The sequence below is a fragment of the Astatotilapia calliptera genome, chromosome 23 (genome assembly GCF_964374335.1).
Source record: "Astatotilapia calliptera chromosome 23, fAstCal68.1, whole genome shotgun sequence".
Classification (NCBI taxonomy): Eukaryota; Metazoa; Chordata; class Actinopteri; order Cichliformes; family Cichlidae; genus Astatotilapia; species Astatotilapia calliptera.
This window is the reverse complement of record NC_137443.1, coordinates 46091764-46105550: the sequence shown is the minus strand read 5'-3', so window position 1 is coordinate 46105550 and position 13787 is coordinate 46091764. Positions and strand designations below refer to the sequence as shown.

General features: G+C 43.6%; 1 protein-coding gene and 1 long non-coding RNA gene across 2 annotated transcripts in view; both read right to left on the bottom strand.

Moving 5' to 3' along the window:
• The window catches only part of LOC145423961 (NACHT, LRR and PYD domains-containing protein 12-like), a 943237-nt gene that overhangs the window by 72774 nt on the left and 856676 nt on the right, over nucleotides 1-13787 (bottom strand). Inside the window, exon 11 of the mRNA XM_080296778.1 lies at nucleotides 11526-11702. Within this exon, the coding sequence (XP_080152904.1) occupies nucleotides 11526-11702 (177 nt within the window). The remainder of the gene's footprint in view (nucleotides 1-11525; nucleotides 11703-13787) is intronic.
• Nucleotides 4419-5129, bottom strand: LOC113030996 (uncharacterized). Its single transcript, XR_013904942.1, has 2 exons — nucleotides 4669-5129; nucleotides 4419-4589 (listed from the first exon to the last, which is right to left on the bottom strand). It is a non-coding gene; the product is annotated as an uncharacterized LOC113030996 (long non-coding RNA).

Sequence of the window (13787 nt, the reverse complement as noted above, 5' to 3'; positions counted from 1 at the left end):
AGATGGTAAAATTATGATGACTGATAAAGGAGGCGAAGACAACAGACGATGAGGACAGGGAGGATGCAGGGACAGAGACGGGGAAGAAGTCTCATTGTGACGAGTAAAGTGTATCTTGGCTGGCTGGGCAGCTCTCTGGGTGCTCAGCCCCCCGAAGCTCTGATCCTAGAATCCTCCCTGAATTGTGTTAATACAGTATGTCAAAATGAAAGCATAACTGTACAGGGTGGGCCAGTTATATGGATACACTGTAATAACATAGGAATGTAGGCATAGGCACATTAGTATATGTGAGGGGGCAAACTCCTCAAGTTCGGTGGTGACCATGGTGACCATTTAGAAGTCGGCCATCTGATACCAAATGATACCAAACAAGGCAAAGTAAATAATTTTTAAAGGTGAATGTAGAGGAAACACCTAAAGTTGTCACGGCTGGGGCAGCAGTCGTGTGGTGGAGTGAATGAGGACCAAGATGCAGACGGCGGTGGAGATGCGAGTGGAGATTTATTTACAGTGAAAATAACAAAGGTGAGGGAAGAAGTGAACATCAACCTAAACTGGGACAAACTAACAGACAAAGCAGAAAACATGAGGGCAGCAGGGAAACACAGAGATGACACGAAGAAGACAGAGAGACGTGGAGAAACACCGATGGACACGGAGACTTTTCACCTGTTCCTTTTGTTTGAAGTGGCCGAACTTGGCCACAGTAGGACGTGGTCTCCCGGTCGCAGCCCGCATGGGGCCGATGCGATGCACTCTATCAAAGGCGATGTTCTTCACCGTGTCCTCCAGCAGCTTCAGGTGGGTTTTGATGAAGGTTTTGCACTCTGAGCCTTCTTCATCACAAGATCCTGGAAGCACTGATCAATGTAATCTTGGAGAGCCTCTAAACTCTCCCCGTTGTTCTCCAGGGTGTTGGAGATGATTTAGACAAATGTTGTTAGTTAGAAGACTATTGATAAGTGTATTTGGTAATACTGAAGCTTAAAGGAATTTGTTCAATTCTAAACTACCATTCACTTTAATTTTCCGCCAAAATCTCCGGCGTCTGACGTCAGTTACAACATGAGTCGCTTACCTCTGTCACTCTGAAGTCACATTGAGTTTTCCTCACTGACTGTTTTAGACAGGATTGTGGGAGCAACACAAAAAGCAGCTTCAGCTGGAAACACACAGTTTAGTGGCTTTGCTGCTCGCTTTAAGTCACAATAAACAGGAAACTCATTGTGTCTCATGTCAGAATCAAATCACTCATATACAGGACAGGAAGAGGCGGAGCTTATTCCCTGCAGAGAGAGGTTAGCAGTCTGTGTCTTTCTCATTTCTGACTCCTAAAGAGCTGAAAAACACAGGCTGTTATTGGTTTGATTTGATTTGATTGATTTTTATTGATTAGCATTCAAATATCTCAGTGAAGACAGAACAAAGATCTACCACAAAGAAAGCATGAGACAAGGCTAATCAAAAGGTATTGGCTGAAGCATTTGCTTATTACGCCAACCCTTTTAACAAAAGATCTTTTTGCATGCAGCTCCTGTACACAGGGCTCGAAGCAAATAATAAAACAAAGCAAAAACAAAACAAACAAACAAACAAAAACAACTTTCCACCTTAGATAAGTAACGACATCAATATATATATTTTTCTAATACTCTATTTTTAAACATATTTTTAAACAAGGAAAATGAATTACACCTTTTTAAATCACTGTCAGAACTATTCCACAGGTTAACTCCTCTAACAGAAACACATCTCTGCTTTATGTTTGTCCTTATTAGAAATCTGTTCCCCTTAAGTCATATTGACTCTCTCTGACTTTGAACAGCTTCTGAGTACTGGGGCAAAGCAAGTTATTTTGTGCTTTATACATTATCTGTGCCATTTTATATTCAACTAAATCATAAAATTTCAGGGTATTCAGATTAACAAACAAAATGTTAGTTGGTTCTATATAGTTTAATTGGTTTATAATTCTTATAGCTCTTTTTTGTAACTTGAAAATATGAAGAGTGTTTGTTTTATATGCATTACCCCATATCTCCAGACAGTAAGTCATATATGGAAGCAACAGAGTACAATAAAGTGTGTATAATGATTTTTTGTTCAGGACATGCTTTGTTTTATAGAGAATAGCAATGGTTTTTGACATTTTTGTTTTCACGTGGTTTATATGAGACTTCCAACTCAGCTTATCATCAATCATCACTCCAAGAAATTTATTTTCGTTCACTCTTTCAATTTCAATTCCATTAACCCTGATTTTAGATACATTTTTCATTTGTCTAGTGCCAAAAATAATCAATTTTGTTTTCTTTATATTTAACGATAACTTATTTACATCAAACCAGTTTTTTAATATATTTAACTCCTTTTCCGCTGTAGTCAGAAGCTGTTCTAGGTTTTTACCTGAGCAGTACAGAGTGGTATCATCAGCAAACAATACACATTTTAACAGTTTGGAAACACTACATATGTCATTTATATATAATATAAATAATTTAGGGCCCAGCACAGAGCCCTGAGGAACACCACAAGTTACCTTCAACTGCTTAGATTTTACATTATTGAATTCGACATATTGATATCTTTCATCCAGGTAACTTTTCATCCACTTGTATGCTATCCCTCTTATGCCATATCTCTCTAGTTTATTCATTAATATAGAATGATCAATTGTATCAAATGCCTTTTTTAAGTCTATAAAAACACCAACAATATATTCCTTATTATCTATAGCATTAGATATCCCTTCAACAAGTTCCATCACTGCCATCGAAGTGGACCTTTTCACTCTAAAGCCATATTAGTTATCACTTAGGAGATTATGCTTCTCAATATATTTATCAAGTCTATTAACAAATAACTTTTCTAAAATTTTTGAGAACTGTGGGAGTAGTGATATTGGCCTGTAATTGGTAAACTGACATCTCTCTCCGTTTTTATGGATTGGAATAACTTTTGCTATTTTCATTTGTGAGGGAAACACACCAGTTTGAAAGGACAGATTACAAATGTATGCGAAAGGTTGCACTATATATTCTATAATACTTTTAACTAATATCATGTCAATACCAAAACAGTCAGTGGACTTTTTATTTTTAAATGTCTTCACAATGTTAATTATTTCATTGGGGAATAAATCACGCCTGAGCTCTACCCACTTCGAGTCCAGAGAGTTTTATTCACACAGCGCTGGAAAGAGAAGCTGACCAGGGGTTACATTGGTGCCGTGAGCCGTCAATCGAGTGTTTGGACGGTGGACTCCTCTCAGCAACGTGGGCCAGTTTCAGCGCTGCACGTTTGTGATTCATTGTTGTTCTTTCTGACACATTTAAAAAAAAAAAAAAAAAAGGAGCATATATAGCATTTTTGTTCTATTCTAGTTGTTGTGATGGACATCACAGAGGAGGGATCGAGTACTCCTAATGTTGTTGGTAGGGGTAGGGGGTTGTTATGTTCCCCTTTGCGTTTGCGTTATGACACTCCTGTTAGTGGGCGTGGTTTTGTTAGGGGGGATAGTCAGGGGATCCCAGGGCCCCAGTCCAGTGAAGGGGTTGTTGTCCCCCCCCCTAGCCCTGTGTCACACACGTCTCAGAACAACAGTTCACCTTCTCCTAACCCAGATACTATTGCCACGGAGATTGTGAGTCAGATGGGGGATGTGATCCAACTGGTTGGTCAGAGAGTAGCGCAGAGTATCTTAACCCAGCTCAGCCCGTCTGCTAGTACCCCCTTACCTGCACCCACGGCCACACCTTTCCATGCTGTGTCATCTACATCTGCTGTTGATGCTGCGCCGGTGCAGTTTGTGTCCCACAGGAAGCTTAAGGACCCACCATGCTTCAGAGGGGATGGTTCTGATCTCATTTCTGTGAGAGAGTGGGAGGATCTATAAAGCTGGGGAGTCTGAGACCTGAAGAACAGGCTGAGGAGATTCTTGTTCATTTGAGAGGCAAGGCTAAGGATGTGGTCCAGGTTGGCATTAGAAACAGTGTCGTAGATGTCACACGTGATCCTGAGGCTATTTTTGGAATCCTGAGGAGACACTTTGACTCTGCTCAGTGCTCACCTCTTCCACTGGCAGACTTCTACACCACTCTCCCAGAGAAAGGCGAAAGTGCATTCGATTACTGGCTTAGGCTGCACCGTGCTGTTGATCTTGCTGTTGAGCGCCTGAAGGAACGAGGACAGGCATTGGGTAGCCCCAGCACTGAGGTCACCCGAATGTTCATCAAAAACTGTCCCTCCCCTGAGCTTGCCATGATCTTTAGATCAAAGACAATTGATAAATGGACAGCCAATGAGGTCCAGGAAATCCTGTGTGAGTCCCACTCTGGAGGAACGTTGATGTCACGGCGACGGATGGCCGGTACTGAATAGGACTCAGGTGCAGAAACCCAGAGCGGAGACAGTAGATGATTTAACAGTTTATTACAGTTAAGTGCAAGGGGGAAAAAAAGGGAAACGTGGCAAAGACAGAAAATGACGAGACGTGGAGCCTTGGTGTGGCGTGCCCAGGGGAACGTGGCTAGGGCGAGGGAACGAGGCCTGAGAAGTGGAACGGAGCTGAGTGGGGAACAGTCACACTGAGGGGAGAGGATATAGGAGTTAGGCAGGTAGTGAAGGCAGCTCAGAAGTGGCCAGTATAAGAGCAGCAATTCTTACTTGCAGTTAGGGACCTGGAGTGTTTGAGAGGGGGATGATGAAGATCCAGGGGAGGCTGAGTGGCGTGGAAAGGCTGACCTGAGATCCGGGGCTCCAGATGGAGTGTGATGGCAGGAGGGCAGGCAGGTGAGGCACAGAGGGATTTCCAAAATGATCACTAGGTATCCCGAGTCCGGAGGTGGAGTGAGCCAGGGTGGGTACAGCAACTGTAGTACAAAAGAGTCTTTGTTAGTAAGATAAATCACAGCGAGAATTTGAAACACAAGACCTGTTACCAACATGGGTTGATGACGAACTGGCAGTGAGTGAACATCGATGTGTGGTTTAAATCCCTCTGGCTTGATAGCCTGCAATAGGCTCCAGGTGTGCAGGAGCTGGAGTTGGCCCTGCCCAGGGGCGGATCCCAGGTCAGTTCAGGAGCCTAATGGAAACTCCAGCCACCCACCGTAGACCATGACAGTTGAACTCAAGCAGCACGACAGCCGAGAGAGTTGCAGTGAATGCGCAGCAGATATCAACAGCGTTGCCTGTCCAGCCAACAGAGAAGCACATTCAGCCACAGTCGACAGATTCAGCTACTTTGGAGCGGCTCATAGGCATGCTTGAGAAGGTTCTGCTGCAAAGATCCTTTCAGCCTGGTTTGACCACGCGGCCTAACTCCAGACGTTCCAGGATTGAGGGCCTACATGATAAGCCCTGCTCCGTCTGTCATGATATGTCTCACACAGCTTTCATGCACTGCCGAGATCACAAACTCTGTTTTCTGTGCCACTCAAATGACCACACCAGGCGTGCCTGTCCTGGATCCTCGTCGTCTTCTGCCCCTCGACGGTCGGAAAACTAGTTGATCCACATTTGAGGGAGGAAAGTGTGGATCATCTGAGTGACTCTCCCACTTGCGACAGCGATGACCTGGGATCCATGTATGAATCTCTGTGCTCCACTTCGCCACCTGGTACGACAGTTGTCTTCCAAATGACGCAAAGAATTAAGAAATCTGACAATTTGTTTTATACGACTGTGGGGACTGTGGGCGGAGTTTCACTGAGAGCCATGATCGACAGTGGCTCTATGTCGTGCTCTATTAGTGAGGCTACTGCTACGCGGCTTTTACAGTCCTGCCCTGATCTGAAGCTCGTACCAGCTAATGACATTGTTGTTGTTGGTGCTGGGGGTCACCAGTTCCAACCTAAAGCAGTTTGTGATTTGGAAGTGACTCTTTATGGTTTCAAGCTGCTCATCCCCATGCTGGTTATTCCAGGCCAAAGTGACGACATGATTATTGGCAGTAATGCTATTAAGTCGTTGATTCATGTAATGAAGAATACGGATGAGTATTGGAGGCTTGTATCTATCTCAGGTGATGTCACCAATGATGACTGTAGACAGTTTTTATCCATGCTTTCCAATGTTGAGCGTTGGCGAGGAGGGGCGGTGCCTGATAAGATTGGCACAGTGAAGTTGAGACAGCGTGTTACGCTGGAACCCTTTCAGGAACACCTTGTGTGGGGTAAATTACCTCCCTCTTCACCTCTATCAGCAGGCTGCACTGTTATTGTTGAGCCTACACAGTCTAATACTGAAGATTAAAGGAATTTGTTGAAAGGAAGAGGCGGAGCTTATTTCCTGCAGGGAGAGGTTAGCAGTCTGTGTCTTTCTCATTTCTGACTCCTAAAGAGCTGAAAAACACAGGCTGTTATTGGCTGGCTGACACTGGGATTAATGTCCTTGAAGCCAGCAGTCTTTAATGTCCAGGTTCAGAACGGGCAGGTGAAAAACAGTCCTTTATGTCCTCTGATGTTCAATAAACTGTCCTGATTACTGAGGGAGCAGAGAAAGTGTCTCCATCACTCACCACAGCTGGATGCTCTGAAATCCTGGAATCCAGCTGTGGAGAGGAGCGCCGGCGGCGTGGACGCAGTTTAGTAATCAGGGAACAGGAGACAGGAGGGAAACACAGCTGGGACCAATTACACACACGAGACAGGAAACAGTAACACAGGACTGTCAAAGTAAAACAGGAAATATAACACAGAGTCCAAAGTAAGGAGACGTGGGACACAGTGAAGACACAGAAACAGAAACCAGAACTATAATCACAAAACAAACTCAGAAACATAAAGAGTGAATCAGCTGATTCAGTGTTTGTGACAAAAACATGGATCCTGGTTAATAACTTTTATTTGTTTGTTTCTGTATTATTTTGTGTATCGTTCTTATGAGCTGTTGTTTTGTCAGTGAAATATTATTTCATTGTTTTAAGCTTTTTGTTGACTTTGAAGTGCTTAAGTTGATATTTTTGAACATTTAATTTGTTCGATTATTGTCGAGTCGATAAAACTGTCAAACGCACAGCTGCTTCCAGCACGGCCGGAGGAGAGGTGGCCGAGCAGACGCACAACACACACAGCTCACAGGTTTGCATTTCTAGATATTGCAGATGTTGCAGAAATTGAGAGTAAAGAACTCAGAGATCCAGCGCTGTCTCCTGCCCCTTATTTATACACCACAACACAACGACAGGCGTAACTCACACAAACGGGTAACATGAGGCTCAGATGCTTTGGACATGTTCACATGTGACAGGTTGCTTCTCCCCAAGACAAGAACTAACAGACTTAAAAACTCCTTTGTCCCACACGCCATCAGACTGTTTAACTCCTCTCTGGAGGGGAGAGGGAGGGGAAACAGGAGGACAAAGGAGGGGGGAACAACTAAGCTGTAGTGCCTCTTCACCTGTGCAATACTTTTGTAAATAGTCAATGGTGCAATAGACCTCAATACTTGAAATGTGCAATTCACTTGTATTTTTATTTTTATTCCTATTTATTCTATTTATCCCCTTCGTAAATTTTATTTATATTTGTCACTGTATTTATATGTATTTATATACACTGTATTTTTATGTGTGTGTGTGTGTATATATATAATATTCTGTAACTGTAACTTCTGTCGGTGCTGTGCTTTTGGAAACCGAATTTCCCAGAGGAACCCACCCGAGGGATTAATAAAGTTCTATCTTATCTTATCTTATCTTATCTTATCTTATCTTATATACTGGACACAGAATGATGAAGATGGAGCTGCAGGAAGGAGGAAAAGAGGAAAAACACAGGAAAGATTCACAGATGTGGTGAAAAAGGACACGACAGCTTCTGTTTGTTAGTTTGGTTTTTCTTTATTTGGTAAAGATTCAGAAATAAAGAGAAGATCACATGTTTGAATATTATATTAACGTTCTGTAATTACAACAAGTTGCAAAATCTTTCCAGAGTGAGACAGAGACTGTGCAGAGACTGTAGAAGGACAGAGCAGCAGCAGAGCAGTCCAGATACACTGATGATCCTCTGTCAGATCCAGAGGGACACACAGGGCTGATGCTGGACTCTACATTGTGTCTGACAGTGGAGCTGTTCTCAGAGCAGTTCACTCTGCAGCACTGACAGTCATCTGCACTTCATTCCTCTGTCAGTCACTGCTGGATGAAGCTCTCCTCTCCACCTCCCAGTAACATGGCCCAGTCAGAGCGTCTCTACACACAAGCTGCTGCTGCTTCAACCTCTCTGGATCATCAGGACACAGCTGCTCCTCTCTCAGCACACACACCGTCCTGTTTACCATCATCAGCTCCACCTGCAGAGAGAAGGAGGAAGAGCAGAGGAGATAAACGAGTGTTTCCAGAGACTCTTCATCAGCTGTCAGTCAGTGATGCAGCACATCCAGTATAAAGAGCAGCAGGGACGTCAGTGCTGGGACTGTACTAGGACTCATTGTTGCTTCACTTTTTCTAATCTTTGGATTTTTATTGAAGTTGCTGAAAATGTTTTTCCCTCCTAGTTTGAGTTTGGACTTTCATTCATTAGAAGAACCTTGGTGTGTCCACTCTGAGCTCTGTAGGAACCCCAACAACAAGCCCAACAATCCAGATGGACGGTTCCAGCTGTTAACTGGAGGAATTCCATCCAAACATCTGCTCTCACTAAATTCTTCCTCACCTACAGACTGTGTTCTTCACTGCTTTAAACTTGGAAATCAATGCAGTCATTGGTCTGCGTGCTGCTTTGTTCAGAGAGCTGATTGGCTGTTGACAGTGTTTGATCAGAGCGTGTCAGCCGTTACTATGGTGACCATAAAGGTGAGAAACAGGAAGTGTTTGTGTCCAATCCTGAAGCCTGTCACCGTTCTCCTCTCACAGCTTCACTGAGAAGCTGCAGCTTTACAGGAAACACTGGATCTTTGTTTCATACTGACTGTGTTTAGTACAATACTGCTGACAGCACCACCCACTCACTCCATCACTCTACTTACTCCAGAGTCTCCAGTCTGTAGTCTGGACTCTTCTTAAGATCAGACAGCTGCTTCACATCTGGATCCTGCAGGTTGTTTCCATACAGGACCAGCTCTCTCAGATGGGAGGGGTTGGACTTCAGTGCTGCTGCCAGATAATCACAGCTGATCTCTGACAAACCACAGTAACTCAATCTGTATAAAGAATGAAAGATGTAAGTTTATTAGACAAAGTGCTTGAAATCATTCAGTGTTTCATCATCTGTTCAGAGCTGAAGAAGGTTCAGAATGTAGAAGTTTAGAAAATGGAAACTCCAAACAGCTGAAGCCAACAGGAAGCAGCTTCAAACAGGAAACTGTGCAGAGTTTCAGACTATATGTCCTGATGCAGCCAGTTGGATTTTGGAGATTTGAATCTCTGTTCTGTGACTAAGTCCTTGAATCATTTCTTCCAGTTGGTCCAACAAGACAGACTAAGTATTGGACATGTGTTGTGGCTCCATCAGGGGAGCTTCTAAATGTGATGTGATGGCCCCTCTGGGTCTGTCAGGTCACAGCACTGAAGAGAGCTCAAACTGGGCACACAGTTGTTCCAGTCTGGACCAAAGACTCTATACTGGGACTGAGGGACTGCTTTGACTGCACCCACTGGGACTTTTTAAAGGCTCATGTTCTCACTTAGATCATCGATTTCTACTGACATTTCTTTCTGGGAAAAATGGGGATTACTTTGGAAACAGGAAGTATTTTCCCCAATAAGCAGCCCTGGATTAGTAAATCACTCCAACATGTTCTCAGGCAGAAGAAGCTGTCTTGTTATGAGGGAGAGAAGAAAAAGATTGAGGCACAGAAACCTGTTGAAAGAGAGATAAAGCAGCTAAAATCAGGTGTAAAAGTAAAGCAGAGGATGAGCTGAATAAAGGACACTCAAGGCTGGCTTGGAAAGGAATGAAGTCCATGGTGGGGATGCAGAACAAGGAGCAAAGATGAATGTGATGCTGAATCAGCAGAAGACTTGGACTCATTTGATTCCAGCTTTGATATCATTGATTTCAATGAAGAGCTTTGTGATTGTAGCAAAGGGCTGGTAGCTCTGAGAGTCCCACTGATGAGGTGTTTGTGTGGAAATCTCTTAGTGGGACCAAAGAGAGAAAAAGCCCTGGTCCTGATGCTGTGGGAGGGAAATGATTGAAGTGTGCTGTGAGGAACTGACTGGGAGATTTTCACACATTTTCCAGTCCTCCTTGGAACAACAGGAAGTTCCCAGCATATGGAAACAAAGGTTAAGTGTCCTATGGCACTCAGTGATGATGGTGCTGTGGCCCCACCACCTCCACCTCTTTGTAAAGGAACTAACTGTAATCTGAAGCTTCAAATGGAACTAAGACTTCCTCCACTAGGTGGCAGTGTCTGATGAGAAAGTGTTAGTGGAGCTGGCCTGGAGTCAGAAACAGGAAGATGCAGGATTTGGGCTGAAATGGGCAAAAGTGGTTAGCACTAGTGCCTTAGAGCAAGAAGGTTGTAGGTTGAAGCTTGTTGGTCAGCTGGGCCTTTCTGTGGAGGTTGGATGTTCTCCCACAGTCCAATGAAATGCTGCTTAGGTTCATTGGTGCTTCTAAATTGGCTGTAGGTGTGGATGTGAGGGAGTGCTTCTCTGTCGCTCTCTGTTGGCCCTGTGATGGACTGCTCACCTGTGCAGGTGGACCACGCCTCTTGCCCTATGACAGCTAGGGCACAGGCTGCAGCCCTGTGAGCCTAAGCTGAATAAACAGTTAGCAAAAATGATCCATAGATGGCCTGAAATCCCCCAGTTAGCAGTTTGGTAGATAGCTATGACATGCTAATCCCATCCAGCAGCTGTATTCTACCTGTAAGCTGATCCCTGCTGAGCCAAAGCACTTTTTCATATACAAATTACAACCTTTAATAGAAACCTATTGGTCAGCATCTTATTAGCCTGCTGTTAGCTTCATTCCACAGAAAACTGAGAGAAACTAACAGAGTTGATAAAGAATAAAGAGAAATGTGCTGATTTAAAGCCTTTGAAGTGCTTCAGATGATCTCTGTCCACTTCTGTCCACTCATTCATTCATGTAAGCTTTCTAATGCAGCTTTGATCTTCACAGTCTGCTTGATGAAACTCATTCTAACCCTGAATGTCAGAGTGTTCCTCCTTCTCTTTCCCATCATTCATGCTGGCAGTGGAGGAGATTTGGATGTTGGACTGTGTTTTGGATGATGTGTGTATGTTTGTGTTGGACTGCTGTCTGTAAAGCAAACGCACATTTTGCTTTGGATTTCAGTGTCAGACAGACTTTAAGGTGCAATGAAGAGTTTGAGAGTTTCACAGTGAATTTTCCAGTGGAGGATTTTTCTTCTTCTTTGAAGGTTTGAAATGTGAACATTGTTCTGCTGCAGTCAATGGACTAAACCAGAGAAGAAGAAAACAGACTTTACCATGAAGATCCTCAGTGTGGATCAGTATAATATCAGCCTGATGTCTGCAGTTTAGTGTCAGCACAACTTTCACATCATATTCATCTCAGCACAACTAAAACATGCTGACTGACCCCAGAGTTTCAAGTTTACATCCTGGACTCTCCAGGAAACCACACAGATGCTTCACTCCTGGATCCTGCAGCTTGTTGTTGATGCTCAGGTCCAGCTGTCTCAGATGGGAGGGGTTGGACTTCAGTGCTGCTGCCAGATAATCACAGCTGATCTCTGACAAACCACAGCTCCACAATCTGTATAAAGAATGAAAGATGTAAGTTTATTAGACAAAGTGCTTGAAATCATTCAGTGTTTCATCATCTGTTCAGAGCTGAAGAAGGTTCAGAATGTAGAAGTTTAGAAAATGGAAACTCCAAACAGCTGAAGCCAACAGGAAGCAGCTTCAAACAAACACAACAAGAGAAAAAACTCTGAATGTTTCACATTAAAGTCGTACATTTCTCATAAAAACAGGACGAAGACTTGAAAAAGTCGTGTTTTTCCTTCCAGGAACCACATGGCTTCACTTTTAAAGGTGAAGTGTGACAGAAATGGACATATTGAAATCAATGATATCAAAGCTGGAATCAAATGAGTCCAAGTCTTCTGCTGATTCAGCATCACATTCATCTTTGCTCCTTGTTCTGCATCCCCACCATAAATATAAAGGGGCAAAACTCACATTTTCCAAAATCCTCTTTAAGCTTCGAGAATAAAGGAAGATAGTTTTATACAAGTCTTTGTGGTTTTTTGTCTCTTTAATGGATTGAAGAAGCTCCAGTTTTAGAGCAGTAGGATCCACATCACGCGCGTCTGTTGAGTCTGCTCTTCAGCGGCCGTAGAGCTGGACGCTGCCCTTTGGCCATCATCGATACTCTCGCCCGAGATCGCACCGGGGCTAAAATATTCACCTGCTCAGCTGTTTTTGATCAGTTTGAGCCTGTGTGGTTTGATCAGGTGGAGGAACGATGTGATGCTATAAAGACATCATCTTGTCCAAATGATGTTGTTCCAACACGTGTTTAAAAAGATTTTAAAGGTTGTCGGTTCCGACATCTTAGCGATTTTTAACAGCAGTCTTAGTTCAGGTGTTGTACAGCCTGTTTGAAACATGCTGTTGTACAGCCTGTACTAAAAACCTGATCTGGATCCTCTGTCCGCTCAAACTTCAGGCCTATTTCAAAGCTTCCCTTCCTGTCGAAGATTTTGTAAAAGATTATATTTGTTCAGCTGCAATCTGTTGTAAAGGTTTCAGTCTGGTTTTAAAGCTCTTCACAGCACTGAAACTGCACTTTGGAAAGTTCTTAATGATCTTTTATCAGCCACTGATCAGGAGACTCCGCTGTGCTTTTGGATCTGACCGCTGCCTTGACCACAGCATCTTGACCTCACCATTGGAGCATGGCGGCATCAAGGGCGCTCTATTAGACTGGTTCAGCTCTTTTATTAAATCGCATTATTACATTTGGGGCTTATATTTGACGGCAATGTGACCTTTGAAAAACAGCTGAGCTCAGTTGTACAGCGGTCTTTCTTCAAACTGAGGCTTTTATCTAAGGTGAGATCATTTCTATCTTTTAAAAACCTTGAACGGGCGATCCACGTTTTCATGACGTCCCAGCTGGATTATTGTAACTCCTTATATGTTGGAGTTAGTGGGACCTGCCTGGCAAGACTGCAGCTGGTCCAGAAAGCTGCAGCTCGTCTTCTGACACAAGCTCAAAGACATTTATCGTCCCAACAACCACATATACGCTGGTCCCTCGCTGTAACACAGTTCACCTTTGGCGGCCTCGCTGTTTCGCTGATCTTTTTTGTGCAATTTTGCATGTTTTTGTTTTTTACAGCGCATTGTGTTCTGCGTCCTGATTGGCTGTAGACCATCGTCAGTCAATCTCGTGCCGTGTCTCCTGTACAGTACAGAATGTGTTCAAATTTACAGCAGTGTGACTCTGCAGTGCTGCACTGTATGTTTGTACGTTTTGTCCCAACAAACAACAATGATGACGAGACGTTTTGCACCTGTGGTAGCAGCCAAAGGCAGAGGAAGATGCTGACCATCATAGTTTCAACAAGGAGGCAAAAAGGTTGTAACTGTCCACAACAAGAACATCGTAAGGATGGAGTCAGCTTTGGCTTTGTGGCTCAGTGACCGCAGGAAAAAGAACATCGTGCTGGACACCAACATTATCTGCAGAAAAACTCAAAAGCTTTATGAAACTTTACCTGACAGCGAGGAGCCCAGGCCATGGACGAGTGCTCCTCACACAGAAGCTCATTTAATGCCAGCAAAGGCTGATTTGACACGTTTCAGAAACACTTTGCTTTCATTCTTTAAT